The 21,904-nt window shown below is 50.5% G+C and overlaps 1 protein-coding gene and 1 long non-coding RNA gene across 4 annotated transcripts; both read left to right on the top strand.

Annotated features, from left to right (window-relative positions):
- The first annotated feature begins 244 nt into the window (after positions 1–244).
- On the top strand, positions 245–19,188 carry vps54 (VPS54 subunit of GARP complex). Its single transcript, XM_064325168.1, has 24 exons — positions 245–422; positions 2,744–2,941; positions 3,707–3,948; positions 4,318–4,402; positions 4,822–4,856; positions 5,349–5,480; positions 7,381–7,766; positions 8,616–8,742; positions 9,317–9,424; positions 11,394–11,449; positions 12,710–12,806; positions 13,161–13,483; positions 13,981–14,110; positions 14,584–14,765; positions 15,153–15,265; positions 15,738–15,801; positions 16,051–16,156; positions 16,649–16,856; positions 17,492–17,551; positions 17,602–17,642; positions 17,927–18,007; positions 18,355–18,462; positions 18,581–18,675; positions 18,793–19,188. Exons 2-24 carry the CDS (start codon positions 2,770–2,772, stop codon positions 18,896–18,898), a joined length of 3,057 nt encoding a protein of 1,018 aa, XP_064181238.1. The 5' UTR covers positions 245–422; positions 2,744–2,769; the 3' UTR covers positions 18,899–19,188.
- Positions 19,189–19,224: 36 nt separating this feature from the next.
- Positions 19,225–21,176, top strand: LOC135244201 (uncharacterized). 3 transcript variants are annotated; one of them, XR_010326909.1, is made up of 2 exons: positions 19,225–20,944; positions 20,997–21,176. It is a non-coding gene; the product is annotated as an uncharacterized LOC135244201 (long non-coding RNA). The 3 variants fall into 3 exon arrangements; XR_010326910.1 differs by having other exon boundaries at positions 19,225–20,950; XR_010326908.1 differs by having other exon boundaries at positions 19,225–20,954.
- The last annotated feature ends 728 nt before the right edge of the window (positions 21,177–21,904 follow it).

Genomic DNA, 21,904 nt, shown 5'->3' with positions numbered 1-21,904 from the left:
ATCAAACCTGAAATGAAAAATGTACTGGGTAGACACCAAATAAACAATATAAAAATCTTTATCAAGCCCACAAGTTAGTTTGTTAATAACAAGAAAATATCGCACCCATAAGTAAATTTAGTTATGCATTGTTTCGTTCTCTTAACCCAATTTAGTTCCTCTAATTAAGTAGCTACTCGACTTTACTTTGCGGCAGGTGGGCCAACGTCAAGGCAACACATTCATACATTCGCATTCCATTCGCTCCCGTGCAGTGCATTCTGGCCGTTGCGCGGTGCATTGTGGTTACACCGGCCGATCGCTGTCCCTGGTTGTTGTCTAGTGATTGTGATGGTGGATAGGAGAGTCTACGCTGCTCGGAGCTGCCGTGTTTCGACTTACAGTTACTCATAACGTCGTTGCAGCGTTAAACTACCGATGAGGTGAATGAACCACATTTCCTTCTCATAGCTTGGCTGGGGAATACTTCCGTCGGACGTATTTAAATTGTTTTGCAGCTGTCAAATGGCTTTAGTTATCCAGCTAGCGATTTCTGTCCAAGCAAGTCAGGCTTCACTACGTGTATGACTATCCAGCTGGAAACAAACTAGGCCGCAGCCAACTAGACTAGCTACCGACGGGCCTATGCTGTTTTTCTGTGCACAGTTTGAATGAGGTTCGCTTTCTGCAGGGCAATAAATAATGGCTGGAGTTGGTAAGCTGTCTGGCGTGCAATTAAAAGCTGTCTCCTTAAAGTAGTACAACCTCGAACTTGTACTGAACCAACTGGCTAGCCTAGCTTAGCCAGCTAATGTAGCCAGTTCTAAGCCAGCTAACTCGGTTAGCTCATCTTCGTTAGCTGTACTACTCGGTTGTTTTCTAGCTAACTTACTAGTGTTAATGAATATCTTAGTAAACGTTACTGGGTTTGCATGTAGTCATATGTGGCCTGATAGCTCGCTAACATTAATGTTAACTTTGACTGTTTTGTCCAGTGGAGGTAGTCTATCTATATAGCTAGATACATAGAGAATAATTTCAGGTGTCTGCAGCCAGCTTGGTAACTTAACTAACTCGCTATCTGGATGGTAATTTTCGTTGGTTACCAGCCTTGTTTGCTATTTGGTTAGCTTGTCAACTAATCAGTCAAGTTAACATTTGTTAAATCTTTCTCGCTGCGTGTCTGCGTGTCCTGTGCTGTCTAGTGACACCTTACTTGAGGAACTTGCATGGCTACCGGTAGCAATCAAATGTGCCTGGCATTGATGGTTGTAAAAAGATTAACGGTGTCAGTAACTAATCCAACTAGCGGGTCTTGATACTGTTTACGAACAAAACAATTAAGCCCACCTTAACGTTTGCTAGCTGGCGAGTTGCAACTTCTTGTGTATAGAAAAACGTATTGTGTGTAGTCAACATAATAGCTAGCTCGCCAACGTTATTGTAACTCTCCGTATTGTAACAGCGTCATATCATAAACTGTTAACTTAGTGTCGCTAGTTTGTCTACTGCAGAAGGAGCATCAGTGACGTTACCCAATGCCAGTTTCATTTTATATGTGGTACCATTCATAGCTAGTAAATAAGCAACGCTAAACAGCCTTTTGCTTGCCAAATGTTCGTTTTCCAATGCATGTTTGTCAGCGAGTTAATTTCCGACATTATTCTTAAACCGATGATCATGCATATGAATCAAGCCCGTGTGGCAGTAATGTTGTTGAAATATTTGTGCTCATGCTTGTCTCCATCTGGAGTGGAGAGTCTCTCAAAGTGTAGTGTTGTTTTTACTCTCTAAGTGTATTCGCAGAGACGCATTGATGCCTCTCCACTTGTGCCTTTATGAAAGATTAACCCCGCAGGTTTTCTGTCATTTTCACGTTAAACGTTATCGACTGTTCACTTCATTGCCGAAGAAAGTTTAGTTTCAGTTTTAGGTGTTGCTTTTCGTTTCTTTTTTTGCCAGGAAAAGAAATGACAAAAAGAAATAATATTTTCGGTGGTTTTTTTTACCAACCGTGGCACTTTCGTTTCTGTTTTATGCAAAGTGTAGTGGTTTATTTAACCCAGTCTTTGAAAAAAATGCAACTCTTTAGTTCCAAGCGTGAGCTCTCCGTCCATGCTTTAAATTGTGTTCTTTACTTTCTTTTTAAAAGAGCTTATCTTCCCCGAGTGGTATAGCTTACATAACATAACTTGCCCATTATCCATTAATCCACATATAGCCTACAGTTGCATATTTACCTGTGGGTTACAGCAGAACACCACCTTATCACATGAGCCATGATAAATGTGTGTGTGCGCACATGCGTGTGTGTGCGTGTGAAGGAATGAGCACAGAGTGCAACCTGTCTGATCTGTTGCATGACTTCGTCATGAAGCTATTGTGCTCTTATGCTTTTTGTGTGCTACAAATTTAACCCAACAGGAAGTATGAATGACTGCATGTCAGTTTCAAGTCACTGTGTGACGTGGTCATTTTTTGCTGTCTGAAGCTCAGTGGGCGTTTTAGAATGTGACGGCCGCACTGTGAGTGGTGTTGGAAATGGGCGAGGTCTTTTCACACCGGAGTCGCGTTTGTTTTCCCAAGAATTCGCCTCGAGCTCTTAGGCCAGATTACAACTGCATTTTTTCCCCCCCCTCCTCACTCGCCGTGGTTGCAAGCGGTAGATCCTCCGGCCGCCCATTGGCCGGCATCGTAAATCCACAGCCACCGATTGTCCGCTCTCCGTTCTGACCCCTCCCCCTTTCCTGTTCCCCCCCCGCAGCCTGGTTTCCCCGCTGCCCTGATGCCATGGCCTCCAGCCGCAGCTCCTCTTCAGTGCCTCGCCCCGGCGGCGGCGGCGGCGGCGGCAGCGGGAGCGGCGGCCATGCGCTCTTCAGGAAGGACCGGGACAGAGACTCCGCCCCCCGACACTATAAGCCCACCCGCTCGCTGCCCGACGTCTGCCCCATGGAGCCCACAGGTAGCGCCCACCCGCGCCAAGGTCTCACTGAATCCAGCCTTAAAATCACTCTGAATCCAGCCTTAAAATCACTCTGAATCCAGCCTTAAAATCACTCTGAATCCAGCCTTACAATCACTCTGAATCCAGCCTTAAAATCACTCTGAATCCAGCCTTACAATCACTCTGAATCTAGCCTTAAAATCACTCTGAATCTAGCCTTAAAATCACTCTGAATCCAGATTCAGATTCTTTAATGACCACACAGCCAAGGCTGGTGGAACTTGTTAGCGGTACAGTATAGTAAAGAAAACAACAGGGTCCCAACATTTAACGGCTACATCACAATAATTTATAACGCAGTACAACATGGAACATCCCAGACAATGTAACACAAGTGCAATATGAATCCAGCTTTAAAATCACACTGAATCCAATTTCCATGAAAGGAAAAGTAAAGCTAAGTTATCCATTTGCTTCGCTGTGCCTTCTGGGTGGCTTCCATTGTGGACTTTGACTCACTGCAGACGTGTGCATTGCTCATTTCAGGCTTACCGTTAAAAATGTCTGATTCCGGCAACAAGCATTCCCTGATATTTGTTCCACTGGGTTAGTCCGTGACTAAAATCTTTTTTTATTGTTTGTTTATGGTACATTCTAAATATTCAGTGCATTTTGAAATGCTGTTAATCCATACGAAAGCTATCCTCTCCTGATCAGAAGCGGCTGGGCTGTATTTGTGATGGACGCCCCTCTCCCCCCCACCCCCCCACCCCACCCCCGCAGGTGATGCTGGGAGGCTGTGCGACGGGCCGTCGGTGGTCGCCGACCAGCACAGGTGGACCGTGTACAACTCCAAGGTCAACCTGCCCGCTGCACTGAACGACCCCCGGCTGACCAAGAGGGAGTCGGACTTCTTCACCAAAACCTGGGGCCTGGACTTCGCCGAGACCGAGGTCATGCCCGCCCACTACCTCCCCAACATCACCAAGGAGCACTTCTTCGGCTACCTGCAGGAGACCTCCCAGGTGTGCACCTGCCTCCTCCCTCTCCCTCCCTCCCCATTCCCTTTATCGCTCTTCCTTCTGTGCTTTTATACAAACTTTGTGCAATGAAATGGAAAATGGACAGCATTTATATAGCACATTTTCCAGCAACAACTGTACAAAGCGCTTCACAATGAATTCCTCTCATTCACCCATTCACACACACACTCACTCACACACGAAAGACATCAAGCAGCTCGTTGGGTGCAGTTGGGGTTAAGTGTCTTGCTCAATGACACTTTGACACTCAGAAGACCAGGGATCGAACCGTCAACCTTCCAGTTGCCAGACAACCGCTCTACCTCCTTCGCTAATGTTGCCCCCAAATGGTGTTTTTTGTGTCTAATATAGAGAGAGAAAATCCATGAAAGGTGCAAGAACATCTGTCCTGTGAAGGATGAACTCGATTCAGCCTCCAACATCACAAACAACCACGGTACGGTTTTCTCTATCAAACTCCTTACTGTACCTTTCAGCACCCTGTAACCTATTGTGCTTTTTCATCTGGCAGTCCTCCCCTTAATTATGTTCACTTTTAGAGAACATGTGTTTTTGTAGCCACCCTGTGAAGTTTGTCTGCACCTGGCAAGATAAACCTGTTGCTCTGAGATTCCTTTGTTTATTGCGACAGCGAGGAATTTGACTTCCTTTATTAACACCCTTGGCAGTGCAGACATTGGAATGTAAATGGCATGTGGTTGTAAACTATTTGATCAACGTATTTGAAATGTAAAAAATTTCAGCATTGAATTTAAAAATGCAAATAATCAAATGTCTGTGCATTTCAAGCAGGTCAGGTAACTGACATAAAATGCACTTTTCCCCCTTGTGCCCCCCCCCCCCCCTTAACTGCAGATAAATCACGGACAGAACTGGAGCAGGTGCCTAAGGTAACCCCCCCCCCCCCCCCCCCCCGAAATCTTTATCAGCGGGTCATGTTTGGCTTCGTTTGTGTGTGTCTCGTCTTTCAACTTTATCCCACTCAACTGAACTTGGAGAACCCGCAAGCTTTTCATTGTAACAATACTGTACTCAGTGTAAATCCCATTGTCCTCCAGCTAGCTGGGTAGCTAGCAAACTGTAGGCTAGCTAATGTGCAGCAGAGCATGCTAGCTAGCTAACGTCAATTCTTATTGCTAATTCTGTCGCTAATGTTAGAAAGCTCCATTCCTAATTCACAGCTGATGTTGATGGAGTACCCTGTGATAGATTCCAAGTTATTTCACACCTGTGTGTGCCCCTTTCCCCTCATATACCCCCCGTTTACCGTCATGTATCTCAGTAGTCGTGCTTCGTATGTAGCCTAGTCATATTCCCGCTTAGCGGCGGCTAATGCTACTTCCACGTTCGCTGCGCTAACCGTCGTTTCGTTGCGGCGGCAGATCTTCATGAAGCCGGACTTTGCGCTGGACGACCCGGCGACGTTCAACGCCGTGCTGCCGTGGTCGCACTTCAGCATCGCCGGGGGCAAGGGCTCCCGGGACGTGGCGTCGTCACGGCTACTGCAGGAGAAGGTGAGCCGTGTGATGTCATCTGCGCGCTGTGAACCGTGATTGGATGAGAATCATGTGTATGAAATTCACTTGACTGTGCTGGTTACTGGTGAACCCACTGTCTGAGCTCCCCCCCAGGTTCCCCCCCCCAAGGTGGCTTTCCCTTGCCCCTGTCACCCCAGGCTTGTTTTTCTCTGAGTTATAGGCCAAGGTTGGCTGTGTATTGCGATGAATGCATTGTAAAATGGGCTCTATAAATAGTTTTTGATTGGCCCTGAAAGGAGTAAGAATAATAACCGTCTCTTGTGCTGTTACTTGATTGACCTCTGAATATTACTGATGCTCGTAGGAAGTCAAGCCTTAGTCAGTCACTTGTGGTGCTTCTGGAGTTTTACTGTCTTGTTCAGGTTAAAGAAATTTGTACTGAATTTAAAGCTGTTTTTCTTGCTTGTCACTGTGGCTGTACTCGAAGGTGTCATGTTTCCACATTTTTTCCTGGTAAACGCTATTTCCCTGTTTGAAATACAGTGATTCCCAGCCTTGCCTTAACTTATCAGGCTTGTTATCACCTTGGAGTACTTTGTGACTGACCCGGTTGACCTGCTGATGTGTCACAAGTCAGCCAGCTCGCAGGGACGCGGTTGGCTAATAAACCTCACGGCCAGTTGCTCCAGTTATATCGGTTCCTTCTGAAACTCGGGCTCCGCGCTGAGCTGTGACTTCCCGTTCCTGCAGCTCTGGAGCAGGGATGTGAAACTGACTTTCCGAGGAGACGCGGAGTCTACAGCTTTTCGGCGCGGCTCGGCACTTAAGTGCTCGGTGTGAGTCATCGATCCTTCGCCCCTCCTTTCCCGATCCTCGGGCCGGTCGGCTGCTGAAACAGGCAGACGCCGCACTTCTCCGGGACGGGGGGCTTTGTGACCCCTGCTGGGGAGGGAAAAGGCTTCTGGGGTTTGAGGGCGAGTCTCCAGCTCGTCTCGCGATAGACAGGCGGATTTGATCTGGAGACGTACTCGCGTGGCTGCCTCAGACAGCTCTTAAAGTCATCGCGGTCAGCTGCGCTGTCGAAATCCTAGCTAAGACGCGTGCCACATTCTCAGACTGTGGCTTTTGCGGAAGTGGGAAGCGTCTGACACGTGCCCCACCCCCCACTCAGCCGTTTGAATTGCTGCCTTCACTGAGCTGATGCGACTGTTAGAAAATATTGGGAGGTGGGAGGCGGCTGCTACTTCCAAAGCTGAATTCATGCAGTGTATGAGCTGTCATTTCTCATGTCTGACTCTAATAGCTCCCCTTGTGGAGAATCGTCAGCCTGCGAAACTAGGTTGAGTGAGTTGAGGTGAGTTGAGGTGAGTTGAGGTGAGGTGAGGTGAGTGAGTTGAGTAAATGGACTGCATTTATATAGCGCAAAGCGCTTTACAATTGATGCCTCTCATTCACCAGAGCAGTTAGGGGTTAGGTGTCTTGCTCAGGGACACTTCAACACGCCCAGGGCGGGGATCGAACCGGCAACCCTCTGACTGCCAGACAACCACTCTTACCTCCTGAGCTATGTTGCCCCTAGTGAGTGAGTTGAGTGAGTGAGTTGAGTGAGTGAGTTGAGTGAGTGAGTTGAGTGAGTGAGTTGAGTGAGTGAGTTGAGTGAGTTGAGTGAGTTGAGTGAGTTGAGTGAGTTGAGTGAGTTGAGTGAGTTGAGTGAGTGGGAGAGTTGAGTGGGAGAGTTGAGTGGGAGAGTTGAGTGGGAGAGTTGAGTGGGAGAGTTGAGTGGGAGAGTTGAGTGGGAGAGTTGAGTGAGAGAGTTGAGTGAGTGAGTTGAGTGAGTTGAGTGAGTTTAGTGAGTTGAGTGAGTTGAGTGAATGAGTAAGTGAGGTGCTTTGCCTGGTAACCAAGAGTAACCCCCTCCTGTCCCCCCTCCCCCCAGCTGAGCCACTACCTGGACGTGGTGGAGGTGAGCATTGCGCGGCAGATCTCCCTGCGCTCCGAGGCCTTCTTCCACGCCATGTCGTCGCAGCACGACCTGCAGGACCGGCTGCGGGAGACGGCGCGGGCGGTGGCGGCGCTGCGGGAGCGCATGGCGGCGGTGGAGCGCGCCCTGTGCGAGGGCCCGCTGCGGGTGCTGCGCCAGGCCGTCGCCCGCGGCAACTGCGTGCGGCTGCAGAACAAGCTGAAGCTGATGGCGGCCGTGCACCAGACGCAGCCCACCGTGCAGCTGCTGCTCTCCACCTCCGAGTTCGTGGGCGCCCTGGAGCTCATCGCCACCACGCAGGAGGTGCTGCAGCAGGAGCTGCAGGGGGTGCTCAGCTTCAGGTCAGGGAGGAGGCGCAGGCCTGTCTGCTTATCTGCTTATATGTGCACACACTCACTTACTCACTCGCGCACACACACACACTCACTCATATTCACTCACACACAGACACGCACACACTCACTCATTCTCACTCACACACAGACACGCACACACACTCACTCATTCTCACTCACACAAATGCATGCACTTGCTCACTCACTCACTCACAGGTATTAACTCACTCACTCCAACACACACTCACACAAACACACACATTTACTCACTCACACAAGCTCACATGCTCGCACTCTCTTGCTCATACACACACTTTCTCTCTCACACACACACACACACACACACACACACACCCTCACTCACTTGTGGGCACATATACACATTAAATGTCACTCACACAGACACATACACATACACTCAGTCGTGTGCACACACACGTTTATATACACATGTACGCTACCACCACTGAGGCTAAAATGACAGCTCACAGAAGTGCTCATTTACACATTGTATAAATAGAAATGTGTTTCGACAGGTACCTCCAACAGACAATTTAGTTGCCCAAAAGGTGAACTACACTGGTATGACCACAGGGTGGCAGCACTTGATATTAGAACATTACTACTTCAGTGCTGAACTACTTTTTCCAATATTTATGCTCTTCTTTCATAAATATTTATTATTATATCTAGGGCTTATCTGTTTTAAAAAAAACAATATGCCCTTAATTATATCTCTTGCCCCAGTTTTTGGCGTTGCGATAAAGTTTTGGAGTTGTGTGGGACGAGCCTCTGTGTGTAGCGCTGGGTCAGTTCGTCCCTGAGCTCGTAGCTCCTCCCCTCTCCCCCCAACAGGCACCTGGGCTCCCAGCTCTGTGAGATGGAGAAGCTCATCGACAAGATGATGATCGCCGACTTCAGCACCTACGCCCGGAGCGACCTCAACCGGCCCCTGGAGGAGGACGTCCAGGTCCTGGAGAAGGTCCGTTTCCGACCCCGGCTCGGGTGGGACGTCTGAAGATGTGGGGCGGAGGGGGGTAGGGAGTGGGGCAGTGTTTCAGTGTGGAGCCGATGTTCCTCTGCGTCTTTGCATTGCTCACAGTTTTAAGTAGGACAGCATCCATTAGAGTGTCTAGACTAGTGGGCTGTGTGGGCCTGCGGGACCTGTCTCTGAATCCCTGGGGTGTTGCTACGGTTTCCGCCCGGAGGAAAATACTTTGCCTTAGTAGCGGGGGATGAGAATCGCCAGGGTGAATGGATTACAGATGTGTGAAGCTGTGCGCTGGTCGATGTGCGTTGGTCGATGTTGAGGAAGTCCGCCAACTAGAGGGGAGAAGAGAATGAAAAATGAATTCAAAGAAACTAGAAGGCCTTCACAGTAGGCAAAGGCCACTGAATGGATGTAACTCTGTGTGGTACTGACTGAGAGAAATGGCCTGTGCGTTAGTTCAGTGTCTCACGTTGTTTGTTTAGCCTCTCAGTTGTTGGGACATGCTAGAAGTAAAAGCTCATTGGCTGAGTGCTGATCACGTGATCGCCTGTGTGTTGCCGGGCAGGACCGGCTGGAGTCCCTGGTGTTCGGCCTGCTGCGGCAGAGGAAGCTGGACTTCCTGGAGATCTACAGCGAGGAGATGATCATGGCCGCCAAGGGCATCGTCAAACAGGTGAGTCCAGCGGGCACACCTGGGAACACCTGGGAAGTGGGAGAATGATGGAGAGGGCAGGGGTTACAATGACGGGCAGGGGTTAGCATGGTGAGCTGGGGTTAGCATGGTGGGCAGGGGTTAGCATGGTGAGCTGGGGTTAGCATGGTGGGCAGCGGTTAGCATGGTGAGCTGGGGTTAGCATGGCGGGCAGAGGTTAGCATGGTGAGCTGGGGTTAGCATGGCAGGCAGAGGTTAGCATGGTGAGCTGGGGTTAGCATGGTGAGCTGGGGTTAGCATGGTGGGCAGCGGTTAGCATGGTGAGCTGGGGTGAGCTTGGGTTAGCATGGTGGGCAGCGGTTAGCATGGTGAGCTGGGGTTAGCATGGTGGGCAGGGGTTAGCATGGTGAGCTGGGGTTAGCATGGTGGGCATTGGTTAGCATGGTGAGCTGGGCTTAGCATGGTGGGCAGTGGTTAGCATGGTGAGCTGGGGTTAGCATGGTGAGCAGGGGTTAGCATGATGAGCTGGGGTTTGCGTGGTGAGCTCGGGTTAGCATGGTGGGCAGCGGTTAGCATGGTGGGCAGAGGTTAGCGTCATGGGCAGCGGTTAGCATGGTGAGCTGGGGTTAGCATGGTGGGCAGCGGTTAGCATGATGAGCTGGGGTTTGCGTGGTGGGCAGCGGCTAACGTTGTACGCAGGTACTGGCGTGTGAAGGTCCTCTCAGGTAGACTGAACGCCCGTTCAGGTTCTGTGAGTTTATGTGCGCCAGCCTCATAAACCGCCCCACTTATGGACAGAAACAAATTTGCCCAAAATCCCAGAGAGCGTATGAGCCAGCCGAGCTGCCAGCGTTGGAGGGAACACTGTGTTCCTAATGCTCCGTTTACTGAGGCAGCCCTCAGCTAGACCCTCTTACTCCCAATATTCAAGTCCCAGAGCGACGAGCCTTCGTTATTTTACATTGTTATATTTGTGTACATGTTCCGCTGTTGTGTTTTTAATGTTCTGCTGTCACAGGTGACCAGTAGCAGAACTGCGTGTGTTGCTTTGCTGTCTCAGTTCAGTAATTCTTCAGCAGTTATATTAGCCGTCATCCCACAGCCCGTTTATTACGAGACATAATTTCGTGGATTTGCGCTATTAAGTTCCCTGTGTTCCGCTACTGAGCGTCTTACGGCCTCATTTCCATTCCCTGGAAGAGCTCACTTTCCCATCTCGATAGATTTAGGAGTATTTAGCGTGATTACACCACATATAATCTACATCAGCACTGCGAACAGAAAATTTATTTTTAACAGCAGGCTCTGTTGTTTATGAGGTAAAGAGATCTGTGGTGTTGCTGTGGTAATGAGTGCCTGGCTCTGATTGGTCAGCATGTGAAGTCTAACAGTGATGCAGCAGGTCTTCATCTATCAGAGCTGTCCCATAAATTTTATTTGACCCTCTCAGAAGCTGTAATAAAATGAGGACCTTCGATTTCCTATGTTACATTCATAAAATAAACCACAGGAAACTTGGGAATAATAAATGAAAAGTAAATTGGTGTCAATACCCCCAGTTAACTTGGAATGACAGAATAAAACAGAATTAAAAAAAAACAAAAAACAATTTTGCCTTCCAAAGGTGTGTTGTCCTTTGATGTTAGTTCTGTTACTGTATTCCTTGTTTTGTCTTGGGGCAGTCTGTGGTGATTGTTTGCATAATGTTCCAATAAACCCCTCTGCAGGGAGATTGGGGGGGTGGGGGTGGGATGACTTATTCTTTCCAGGGTTTTTTTTTTTAATGTTCACATGAAATTACTGAGTCTCCAGAATTGCATTTCAAAGTGTGCCGCTCCCCCCTTCACGGTGATTCATTTTTTCTGTTTTTCTTTCTTTCTTTCGTGTTCTTTGAGTGCCTGGGTGAGAAAGTCAGTTTTGCCATTTAATGTGTATTTTTAACTTTGGGTGTTGTTTTTTTTTGGTTTTTTTTCCCCCCGTCTCCCCCCAGTGTGTCTTGAACACGGTGTCGCAGATGGAGGAGATCGACACGGAAACGGTAGTGAAGTGAGTACCGCCTTCTGAAGGAGGGAGTGGCATTACATTGCATTACATTACATTACATTGCATTACATTACATTGCATTACATTGCATTATATTACATTACATTGCATTACCTTACCGGCATTTAGCAGGACGCTCTTATCCAGAGACACAACGTTTATATTGTATCCATTCATACAGCTGGATATATACTGAAGCAGTGCAGCTTAAGTACCTTGCTCAAGGGTACAATGGCAGTGTCCCACTGGGGAATCGAACCTGTGACCTTTAGGTTACAAGACCAGCTCCTTACCCATTATACTACACTGCCCTCAAGTGGTGGCCTCTCACACGCATGGCTCTCTCCTGGAGCTCTCTGTGCTCGTGAGCGTGCTGGAGGCCTGGTGTGTGCCAGGGGGATGGCGGCGGGTTGGGGGGGTTTTGGGTAGGGTACCAGTTGAGCTGCCTGACGCTGTATCACACCTCTCTCAAAGCACAGTCAAGGGAACCAACTGCCTTTCCTGCAGAGGGGATGATAGGCTGGCATAAACTGGGCAGTGTCGTATCTACAGATTTCTTACATGTTCAGGTTCCTTATGTACGTATAAGCAGCTGGCCGTCTAATGAAGTTCGCCAGGTGAATTCATCCAAGCCTCTGCCTTCACTTTGTGCCTCTGAGTTCTAATGTAGTGTTATCGCTGTTAGCCTCCTTCGGTGTGTTCCCTGGTTCAGTCCTCCCCGCAGCGCATACTTTATCACTGACAAAGGTTTAGTTTAATAAAAGCTGTTCTGTGTCCTGCTTTGATTTTACAAACCGAGCACGACTGCCAAGAGATGCACAAAAGAGCAGCAGCGTCGCTTTCAACTTCCTGCCAAGCGCTGGCGCAGCCTGACGCCTCCGTGTGTTTGTGACTGTGGTTCTCTCTCTCTCTGTCTTACTCTCTCTCTCTCTCTCTCTCTCCCTCTTCCTCTCCCCCCTCTCTCCCTCTCCCTCTCACTCTCACTGTCTCTCTCTCTCTGTCTTTCGCACTCTCTCTCTCTCTGTCTTTCGCTCTCTCTCTCTCTCTGTCTTACTCTCTCTCTCTCTCTCTCTCTCTCTTACTCTCTCTCCCTCTCTCTCTCCCTCTCCGCCCTCTCTCCCTCTCCTCACACTCTCACTGTCTCTCCGATCTCTCCCCCTCTCTCTACTCTCCTCTCTCTCTCTCTCTCTCTCTCTCCCTCCCTCCCTCCCTCCCTCCCTCCCCCTATCTTTCTCTCTGCTCTCTCTGCTTCGTGTGTGACAGGCTGGCGGACCAGATGAGGCTCATGACCTTTGTGCAGTGGTTCGAGCTTCTGAGGAACGTGTTCGAGAACTTCAACCTCTTCCTGAAGCGGATCAAGGTGGGAGGGGAGACTACGGTGTAACCGTCAGTCCGCCGAGACTCACTGGAAAATTAAGCCCAGATCCGATCAATAAGACGCCTGCCGCTTCGTTAAAAAGATTTGTGAACATTTGTTAGATTGGGCATGTGAGGCCATGGGTATGTGGGCGATCCAGTATTGTTTCATTTGTGAGATGAAGCCTAAGCCAGTGGGGTTAATGCATGTTATTTCGCTACTTTGATTTGGAGTTTTTGAATGTGTCAGATACAGACCTCAGAGGTGTGTTAGTGTCGTGCGGCCTACTGCTCTTCCAGAGAGGCGGTGTTAGTGTAAACGCCCCGGCTGTTCTGTGTGCCCGCTGCCCCCCCTCAGGCCACGCTGAACGTGATCCGGAACGTGGTGCTGGAGGTGCTGGACAGCAGCCAGCGGGGCAAGCTGGCGGAGGCGGCGGTGGCAGAGTGCCGTCCGGGCCCCCCGGGGCCCCCCCAGCCCCGGGACTCTGACGTGGCCTACCTCACCCACGAGGGCCTGTTCATCAGCGACGCCTTCGGCGAGCCCGAGGCTCCGCCCCCCGGCCCGGACGCCCGCCCCGCCCCCAGCGCCCCCCGCGCCCCGCCGCAGCCGCGCGGCGAGCCCTCCTGCGGCAGCGACTCCGCCTCCGGCACCACCGAGTCCTCCTCCAGCCGCGGAATCACGTACGTACTGAGAGCAGCCTTCCCCCCGCGTGTGGGGTGGTCCTCTGCGTGTACCTGCAGCTGAGATTCTGCTCAATCATGTCCTCTATATCAGTGTGAGTATATCAGTGAGGCTATATCAGTGTGAGTATATCAGTGCAGGTATGTCAGTGAGGCTATATCAGTGTGAGTATATCAGTGTGAGCATATCAGTGCAGGTATATAACTTATAACAGGGCTGCCCAACCCTGTTCCTGGAGATCTGTCGTCCTGTAGGTTTTCATTCCCTAATTTGACACCCGTGACTATCTCTGATTACACCGTGATCTCTAGCTGATGAATGAGGTGTGGATTTGTTTGTGTTGAAATGGAAACCTGCAGGACGACAGATCTCCAGGAACAGGGTCAGGTAGCCCTGAGATACAGGGTCTGAACCCCGCTGTTTGCTGTCTGCGGCCTCCCCCCTCTCCCGCCCGCTCCCCGCCCCCCGCCTCACCTCCTGTGTCCCCCCCCCCCAGGGTGAGCGAGGACATGATGCCCTCGGACCTGGAGCTGGGCCGGGTGGCGGGGAACGTCCAGGAGCTGCTCTACACCGCCTCGGACGTCAGCCACGACCGCTGCGTCAAGTTCCTCATGGCGCGGGCCAAGGTAGCGTGCGCCGGGGTGAAACCGCGCTCACGCTCGGGAGCGTAACCACGCCGGGGGCGCGGCCAGTTCCCGCTCAATCCGCTCAATACAGGAAGCGGGGAGTTCCCATAATGCTCAATGGAGCATTTACAGTGGAATTTCAGTTTCATTTCCTGAATCGATGGAATTGAGAGGGATACAGACTCAAAACCTCGGTTGATGGTGTCCCTGAGGCGTGACACGTGACCGAGAAACAAACCCCATAATGCCCTTTGACCTGTCCGTGTGCCTGGCTTTCTCCCCCTCTTTTTTTTCTCTTGCTCTAATTGCTGAGTGTTGATCCGTGGCTGCTCCAGGTCACATAAGGGTACGCAGTGTGTTGACTCCTCTCTCCTTCTCTCTCCTCCTCTCTCCCTTCTCCTCCTCTACCCTCTCCTCTCCTCTCCCGGCCTGTGCTCCTCTCTCCTGTGCGCTCCTCCCTCCTCCTGCTGCAGGACGGGGCCCTGGAGCGGCTCAGCTCCTCGGAGTTCGTGTGCCTGTCCCAGGCCGTGGAGCAGTTTGTGCGGGACACGGAGGAGCTGTGCCACCGCCGCAGCGTCTCCCTGCAGGGGGCGCTGCAGAGCCAGGCCAACCGCTTCGTCCACCGCTTCCACGAGGAGCGCAAGACCAAGCTCAGGTGTGTGTGTGAGTGTGTGTGTTTGTAACGGTGTGTGTGTGTGTGTGTCTCTAACGGTGTGAGTGTGTGTGTATATGTATGTGTGTAACGGTGTGTGTGTGTGTGTGTGTGTAACGGTGTGTGTGTGTGCGTGTGTGTGTGTGTGTGTAACGGTTTGTGTGTTGGTGTGTGTGTGTGTTGTGTGTGTAACGTGTGTGACTGGTGTGTGTGTGTGTGTGTGTGTGTGTGTGTCGTGTGTGTGTGTGTGTGTGTGTAACGGTTGTGTGTGTGTGTGGTGTGTAACGGTGTGTGTGTGTGTGTAACGGTGTGTGTGTGTGTAACGGTGTGTGTGTGTGTGTGTAACGTTGTGTGTGTGTGTGTGTAACGGTGTGTGTGCTCCTCTCCCAGTCTGCTGCTGGATAATGAGCGCTGGAAGCAGGCTGAGGTTCCGGCGGAGTTCCAGGACCTGGTCAACTCCATCGCCGACGGCAGGATCAGCCTTCCAGACAGGAAGCACACGGGTACGCTTGCCCCTTATATCCCGACACAAGGCCTTTATCCCGACACAAGATATTTATATCCCGACACAAGGCCTTTATCCCGACACAAGGCCTTTATATCCCGACACAAGGCCTTTATCCCGACCCAAGACACCTTTGACGTGTAATACCTGCACCGCAAGGCCTTCTATATACACACAATGTGACTTTATGTGTGAAGACACTGATCGCTTCGTGCGTCGTTAGCGAAGACTGTAGCACCAGCAGAATGTGGGCCATTATACCCAGCAACCCACATCAGCAGATAATAAGCTGTGCACTTGTGGTTAGGTGCTCAGGATTGGCAGCTGTAAATGCCTTGAAGAGACAGAAGTGCAGTTTCACACCTGTGGGATCTAGAACATTCTTCCATGTCCCCGTGGCTGCTGTACGGCAGCTCTGCGGCTCTGTTTGGTGAAAGTCTCCCTCTGCTCTGTGTGTTTCCCCATCGTAGGTACAGAAGACAGGAAGCCGAGTGAGTACTTGACTGTGGATGGGCAGAAGTATGCTGTCGTTGGGTAAGTAAGGCTAAACTACAGTTGGCTTCTTGCCTGACAGAAATCTCCATCTGGAAGTAAAAATACTCAATTTCTTTTCATTTGGTTTTTTTAAATTTAAATGCACCTTCAGTCAATAAAAAAAATCATATTGGTATAAATTGTCACTTTTTTATAGTTTTTTCTGAACCATGGTCTGTGCTGATTGTGTACTCCTGCACGTGAAAATGTACCCTGTGACCTTTGACCCTTTGCGTTGTGCCCAATCAGCACGGTGCTGCTGCTGATCCGGATCTTCCTGGAGTACTGCCAGTGCGTCAACGACATCCCTTCCATCGCCACGGACATGCTGACGCGCCTCTCCGACCTGCTCAAGGTACCTCGCCGGGAACTCTGGGGTCCGGTGAATTGGGCTGTCAGTGTGCTGGAGTGTGCAGCCGCTAACGCCCGGTCTGTGTGACCTAGCAACAGACACATTCACTACCGCTGGCCTCACTGTAAGGTACAGAGGTACAGACAGTCAGATTCTCTTTCTGTGGCGAAGGGGATGATGAGGGTAATTGCTACTATTATACCTCACGTATTTGGCTAGGTCGGTCCTCCTGGAAATAGATATTTCAAACTCATTTACCTTTGCTTCTAGATATGTGAAGAGAAAAGGGAAATTTTTAAATGTCATTTGGGTGCTCTTTTATAGATTTTCTTGTACATATTGTGAAATATATTGTATAGACAGGGAAGTTTTGTTTATGGTGATGTACGTGAATTGATTTGGAGTTTGTGAGCTGTTTGTGTGGCTCTCCTCTCTCTCACTCTCTCCCTCTGTTTTCTCTGTCTCTCTCTTTCTCCCTCCTCTCTCCCGCGGCAGCATTTTAACTCGCGGAGCTGCCAGCTGGTTCTGGGGGCGGGGGCTCTGCAGGTGGTCGGCCTCAAGACCATCACTACGAAGAACCTGGGTATGTCACTCACTTCAGCTTCGGTGCGAACGGCGTCGGCCCCGCGTGCGTTAGGGCCACAAGTGCCTGTGAGCGCGGTGCAGTGTTCCAGCTCCGCAGATCTGACTCCGCCCCCCCCACCCCACCCCCACTGAGTAACCTAACCCCCTCACTCCTGCACTTTGTGTCACTTGATACACGTTATCAGCACCTGAGACTCTGAGTATCATTTCCTCTGCACTGAGGTGACCCTGTCTGTTGGGACAGCAGGTGTTGTTGTTGTTTTTAGGGCATTTCCTTGTCGCTCTTACTGGTGACCTGCCAGTGGACATTATTGTCACTGGGCCTGTTTGCCAGCCTGCCAGACGGGCTGCTCGGGGTTTTTAGCTTTTTCTCTTGTGGCAGTAGGCCAGAATTTTGAGTTTAAAAAGGATCCAGGCCGTAATTCTGTCACTGTGTGCGTTTGTGCAAGAGGAAGTGTGCGTACATGTGTATTGCTACCCAAGCAAGTGTGTGTGTGTGTGTGCACGGTCATAAGCGTGTGTGTGTGTGCGTGTATGCTTGTGTGTGTGTGTGTGTGTGTGTGTGTGTGCGCGCATGTACGTGTGTATGTAAGTGAATTTCTCTGTACTGACTCCTCTCTCTCTCTCTCTCTCTCTCTCTCTCTCTCTCTCTCCCCCTCTCTCTCTCTCCCTCTCTCTCTCTCCCCCTCTCTCTCTCTCCCTCTCTCCCACGTTGCGTCTCGCTTCTCCACTGTGTTCACTCTCTCGTCTCAGCTCCTTTGACCAGCTCTGCTGCCCAAGCGTGCAGCCTCTCAGCATTTGACCACATCCAAGGTGAGCACACTGCAGCATCCTCGGCACTCTGACCACATCACCAAGGTGAGCACACTGCAGCATCCTCAGGCACTTTGACCACATCACCAAGGTGAGCACACTGCAGCATCCTCAGGCACTCTGACCACATCACCAAGGTGAGCACACTGCAGCATCCTCAGGCACTCTGACCACATCACCAAGGTGAGCACACTGCAGCATCCTCAGGCACTCTGACCACATCACCAAGGTGAGCTGCAGTGTGCTCCAGCATTGTCTGCTTACTGAGCGTGCTCAGCATGTTCAACCGGCTGGGGCTCATACCTGGATCCATACCTGAGCTCACAGTGCTGCTCTCTCTCTCTCCCCCCCTTCCCCCCCACTGCTTACTAACAGGACTACAACGACCACATAGCCGAGATCTCCGCTAAGCTGGTGGCCATCATGGACAGTCTGTTTGAGAAAGTGTTGTCTAAGGTAGTGTGCAGTTCCCCTTTTTCTCTATCCGTTTAATTTAGGCTAAGCTGATAGACCAAGCTTTTGTCCATCCCACATTTTTTGATTCTGATATTGTTAGCCTCAGTGGTGGCAGAATGAAGGTTTTCATGAACACCATAATGGGTGGGGCTACAGTGAGATGTCAGTCATTTGTTTTAACCAATCGAATCAGCGAGTCACTGACAACATATGGCGGCTCCGCCCATTTTTGGTTTAATGAGCAGTCCCTGTCCCATCACTGGTGAGCAGCAGTGCTACAGTAGTACTACAGTTTACCGCAAGACCGCAGTGCTGATGTCTGTCCACTTCCTGTTCGACTCTGACAGTACGAAGTGAAGGCCCCGATGCCGTCATCCTGTTTCCGTAACGTGTGCAAACAGATGGCCAAAATGCACGAAGCCATCTACGACCTGCTGCCCGAAGAACAGACACGGGTACGTTTGGGGGGGGGGGTGACGCTCAAAGGGGGACCCCCCCTCACCCCACCACCACCACCATCCTGGGATGAGTTTTGGGGATTGATACCTTCCCTTCTTCTGCTTCCTGTTGTAGATGCTGTTCTTAAGAATCAACGGCAGCTTTAAGCTCCACCTCAAGAGGCAGCTGTCGCGACTCAACGTGGTCAACGACGGAGGCCCTCAACACGGGTTGGTGTTGCTCTTCCTCCTGCTGTGTTTTTTTATTTATTCTTTCAATGGTGAAAAAAGTCACCCCCCTCCCCCCTCCCCCCCCCCCCCCCACCCCCCCCCCGCCTCTCTCCTCAGGCTGGTCATGGTGGATGTGGCGTTTTTCACGGGGCACATCCAGACCCTCCGGTCACTGGAGGCCCTGGACCTCAACATGGCGGAGATCTGGGAGCAGAAGAGGTGATGAAGCGGCCTTTTCCTGCCGGAGGAACCCAAACGGACTGAACCGGACCTCGCCCCCCCCATCGCCCCGCCCCGTCACCCTCCTGCACTCTTTAACCCGGTAACTGTTGCCGGGGCCCCCGTGCGAGGAGAGGAGGGAGGGGAGAGGCACCCAAGCGTTCCCCAAAAGCCCAGGGAGAGGGAGAGAGTTGTTCATGTGTGGAGCTAATCATGGATACGCACACACACACACACAGACATTCACACACACACACACACACACACAACAAACACATCAACCACACACACACACACACGATGCAACCCCCCCCCACACACACAGCACCGCGCACACCACACACACGCGCACACATGAACACACGCACACACACACACGCACCAGGAAAACGGCACGTTGTGCGGTCCTGCTGGAGCAGCTCTCTGGGGTCCAGAGGAACGGGCGCACGCCACCGCCTCTGTTTTTAAACTGCTGTGACTTTCTCATCTCAACGTGCAATTCAGCTGAAGACTTTCAGACGTATACAGTTTATCAGAACGAAAAGGAAAAACTGAATAAATTATGACTCGATCTGAGAGAGCTTTAGATGGTTCGTAACTTTACACTTAAAATAACTACGCGTAAATTATTTTCTTTTTAAAACAAATGTTTGTGGGATTTTACCCTGATATCTTTGTCTTTGCTTCGACAAAGCGAGAGACTACACTTAGGCATTAGAGTATGTGTTATATGTACAGCCAAAGGGTTAAACACTTATATGATACATTCGTTTGAATCCTGGGGTTTGTTTGGAAAATTTTGTGGTAATCTTGGACCTTCATCTTCTGGTTTGGCAGAAGGACATTTATTTTTGCAGCATCTGCTTCATTGGTTTACAGTATAAACTCCAGTCTCAGTGCTATCCTGTTGCCTTTTAAAGAACCCTGGTCTTACCTGTAGATCACGGAGCAACATAACGGGGAAATTTAGTCTAAAACTCCTTCATCAAAATGACATCGAGTATCGTTTGCACTCAACCCTTGTGTTCGAAGTAAGCTACGTTGTGACTGCATTGTCTCCTGGCCTTGATTTTAAATGTTATATCTACCCACGGGACTGTGCTACAGCCTCCTCATGTGGTTACCTTTGAAGTTCTAAACTGGAGAATCAGGTCAGCATTAATTGTTCCACTTCTTAAACGTTTTGTTTGTGGGTCGGTGGAAAAAACGGGGCCCAAACTTCATCTGCAAAAAAAGAAAAAAAAAAACAGTTCTAGAACCCAGCCTGCTGATGGCTTTGTGATGTCACAATACACTGATGTCTGGGCTAGAGAAGTGAAAGGTGAGCTCAGGAGTGGGCCCTGGACCTGGGCGGGCTGTGGAGGAGGATGCTGATTGGCCCTTTTGGGGGGGCGTGGCTATGAGCAAGCACGCAAGGCCATGTTGGGGACGAGTGTTGCCGTGGTCGACGAGCGGCAGCTGCGCTACCAGAATGCCCCTCAGCCCAGCTCCTGAAATGCAGTTTGAGATCAACAGCAGGCTGCCATGGAAACGTAACCATATGTCTGCTGTAACTGTGATCTGAGGTTCGGCCTGGTGGTGAGGGGGGCCCACATTAAATTATATTTGAGCGAAATCTGGAAAAAAAAAGAGAAAATGACACTAGATTTCTAATGAGGAATCCCAAATGAGTCGTATTGTTGGCATGCCTTGTGAGTATTTTTGCTGGTCGGGGAGATTAAATTTATTTCCACCCTTGCCCCCTGAAGACTTCCACCCTTCCCAGTCTTCAGAGCGCTCTCTGCACACTGGGCTATTGTGGGTAAAAGGAGCGTCTAATCATGTACAAACTGTTATTCTTTTGTATTGCGTGAGCATCATCAAGTGACGTTGCTGTTCGGTTCATCGCAAACTCAAAAGTGCCTACTTTTGATAAGTATCAAAGACTGCAGTGACTTCTTCCCACTGTGCATCCTGCGTGGAGTGCCTAACGGCTGGTAGCAGGTGTGAAAAAGGTGTGTGTGTGTGTGCGTGCGCGTGCGTGTGTGTGCATGCATGTGTGCAGAGGTATGTATGTGTGTGTGTGTGTGTGTGCGCGTGTGTCCGTGCGTGTGTGTGCGGAGGTATGTGTGTGTGTGTGTGTGTGTGTGTGTGTGTGCGTGTGTAAAGGCCCCTTGGTGCTGCTCTAGTGGATACAGCTGTAGAAAGGAGAACCTGGGATCTGTCAACGAGCCTGCGAGTTTTAAATGTACCCGAATCCCCCGAATGACTTTCTCAATAAAAATGACCTGGAAGTGACATCACGCCGCGTTTCCTGTGGGTTTCCTTTTAATCCTCACCAGCGCTCCTGTCTGTCTCAGGTCCCGGGGAGGGGACTTCACTGGCCGTATTTTAAACCACCTCTGGCTGCATTAACTCTCCTTCTCTCAGGGGCTTGGAGGGTCAACAGGAGAGCCTCACTAAGGAGATTAAGAAAGGAGGTTTTCTGCACGGTGTTCCCGCCAGGGTTAAACGCCAGAATGGGGGGGGAGGAGGGAAAAAAAGGCAGCCAGGATCTGGGAAGGGGGACAAATTTAAAACTCTCAGAATTAATTATTGCCGCGGCAGTGTTTCGTGTAAACGTGTGGGCTCCAAAATCTCCAGTGCCAAAACAGTCAACACTGAGGGAAGCAGGGCAGCCCTGGCGGCTGGCTTGTTGTTCGGGTGTATAAACAGGTGGAGGTGAATCGTCCACGCTGCTGGAATATTGACTTACCTGCCTGGAGGCACAATGAGAGGAAATAAGTAACGGCGTGTTACCTCCGATGCAGTGTTCCCGCTGACCACCTGAACGGGCCGGCGGTTCTGCCCAAACGGGCCTGTGGTTCCCCCCCAAACGGTCTCATCTCTGTGTCCATAGCAGCACGCGCTACGGTCAGGTTTTTATCCAGGACACAAGCGGGGCGAGCGCACCGAGAACGGAACCCCGTGAAAGCCTTTCCGCTCGAGTCATGTCCCCATGGCAACCCAACAAAAGACAGAACGTGGGGAT

This window comes from Anguilla rostrata, chromosome 2 (genome assembly GCF_018555375.3).
Source record: "Anguilla rostrata isolate EN2019 chromosome 2, ASM1855537v3, whole genome shotgun sequence".
In the NCBI taxonomy this organism is placed as follows: Eukaryota; Metazoa; Chordata; class Actinopteri; order Anguilliformes; family Anguillidae; genus Anguilla; species Anguilla rostrata.
Note: the sequence above shows the minus strand (reverse complement) of the source record. Positions and strands in the feature narration are given on the sequence as shown.

Excerpts from the sequence above, each read along its gene's own strand:
- vps54 (XM_064325168.1), top strand. The coding sequence starts at position 2,770 with ATGGCCTCCAGCCGCAGCTCCTCTTCAGTGCCTCGCCCCGGCGGCGGC. Across the intron at positions 16,157-16,648 it reads GCCTCTCCGACCTGCTCAAG|CATTTTAACTCGCGGAGCTG; the intron begins GTACCTCGCCGG and ends CTCCCGCGGCAG. Across the intron at positions 16,857-17,491 it reads TCTGACTCCGCCCCCCCCAC|CTCCTTTGACCAGCTCTGCT; the intron begins CCCACCCCCACT and ends CTCTCGTCTCAG.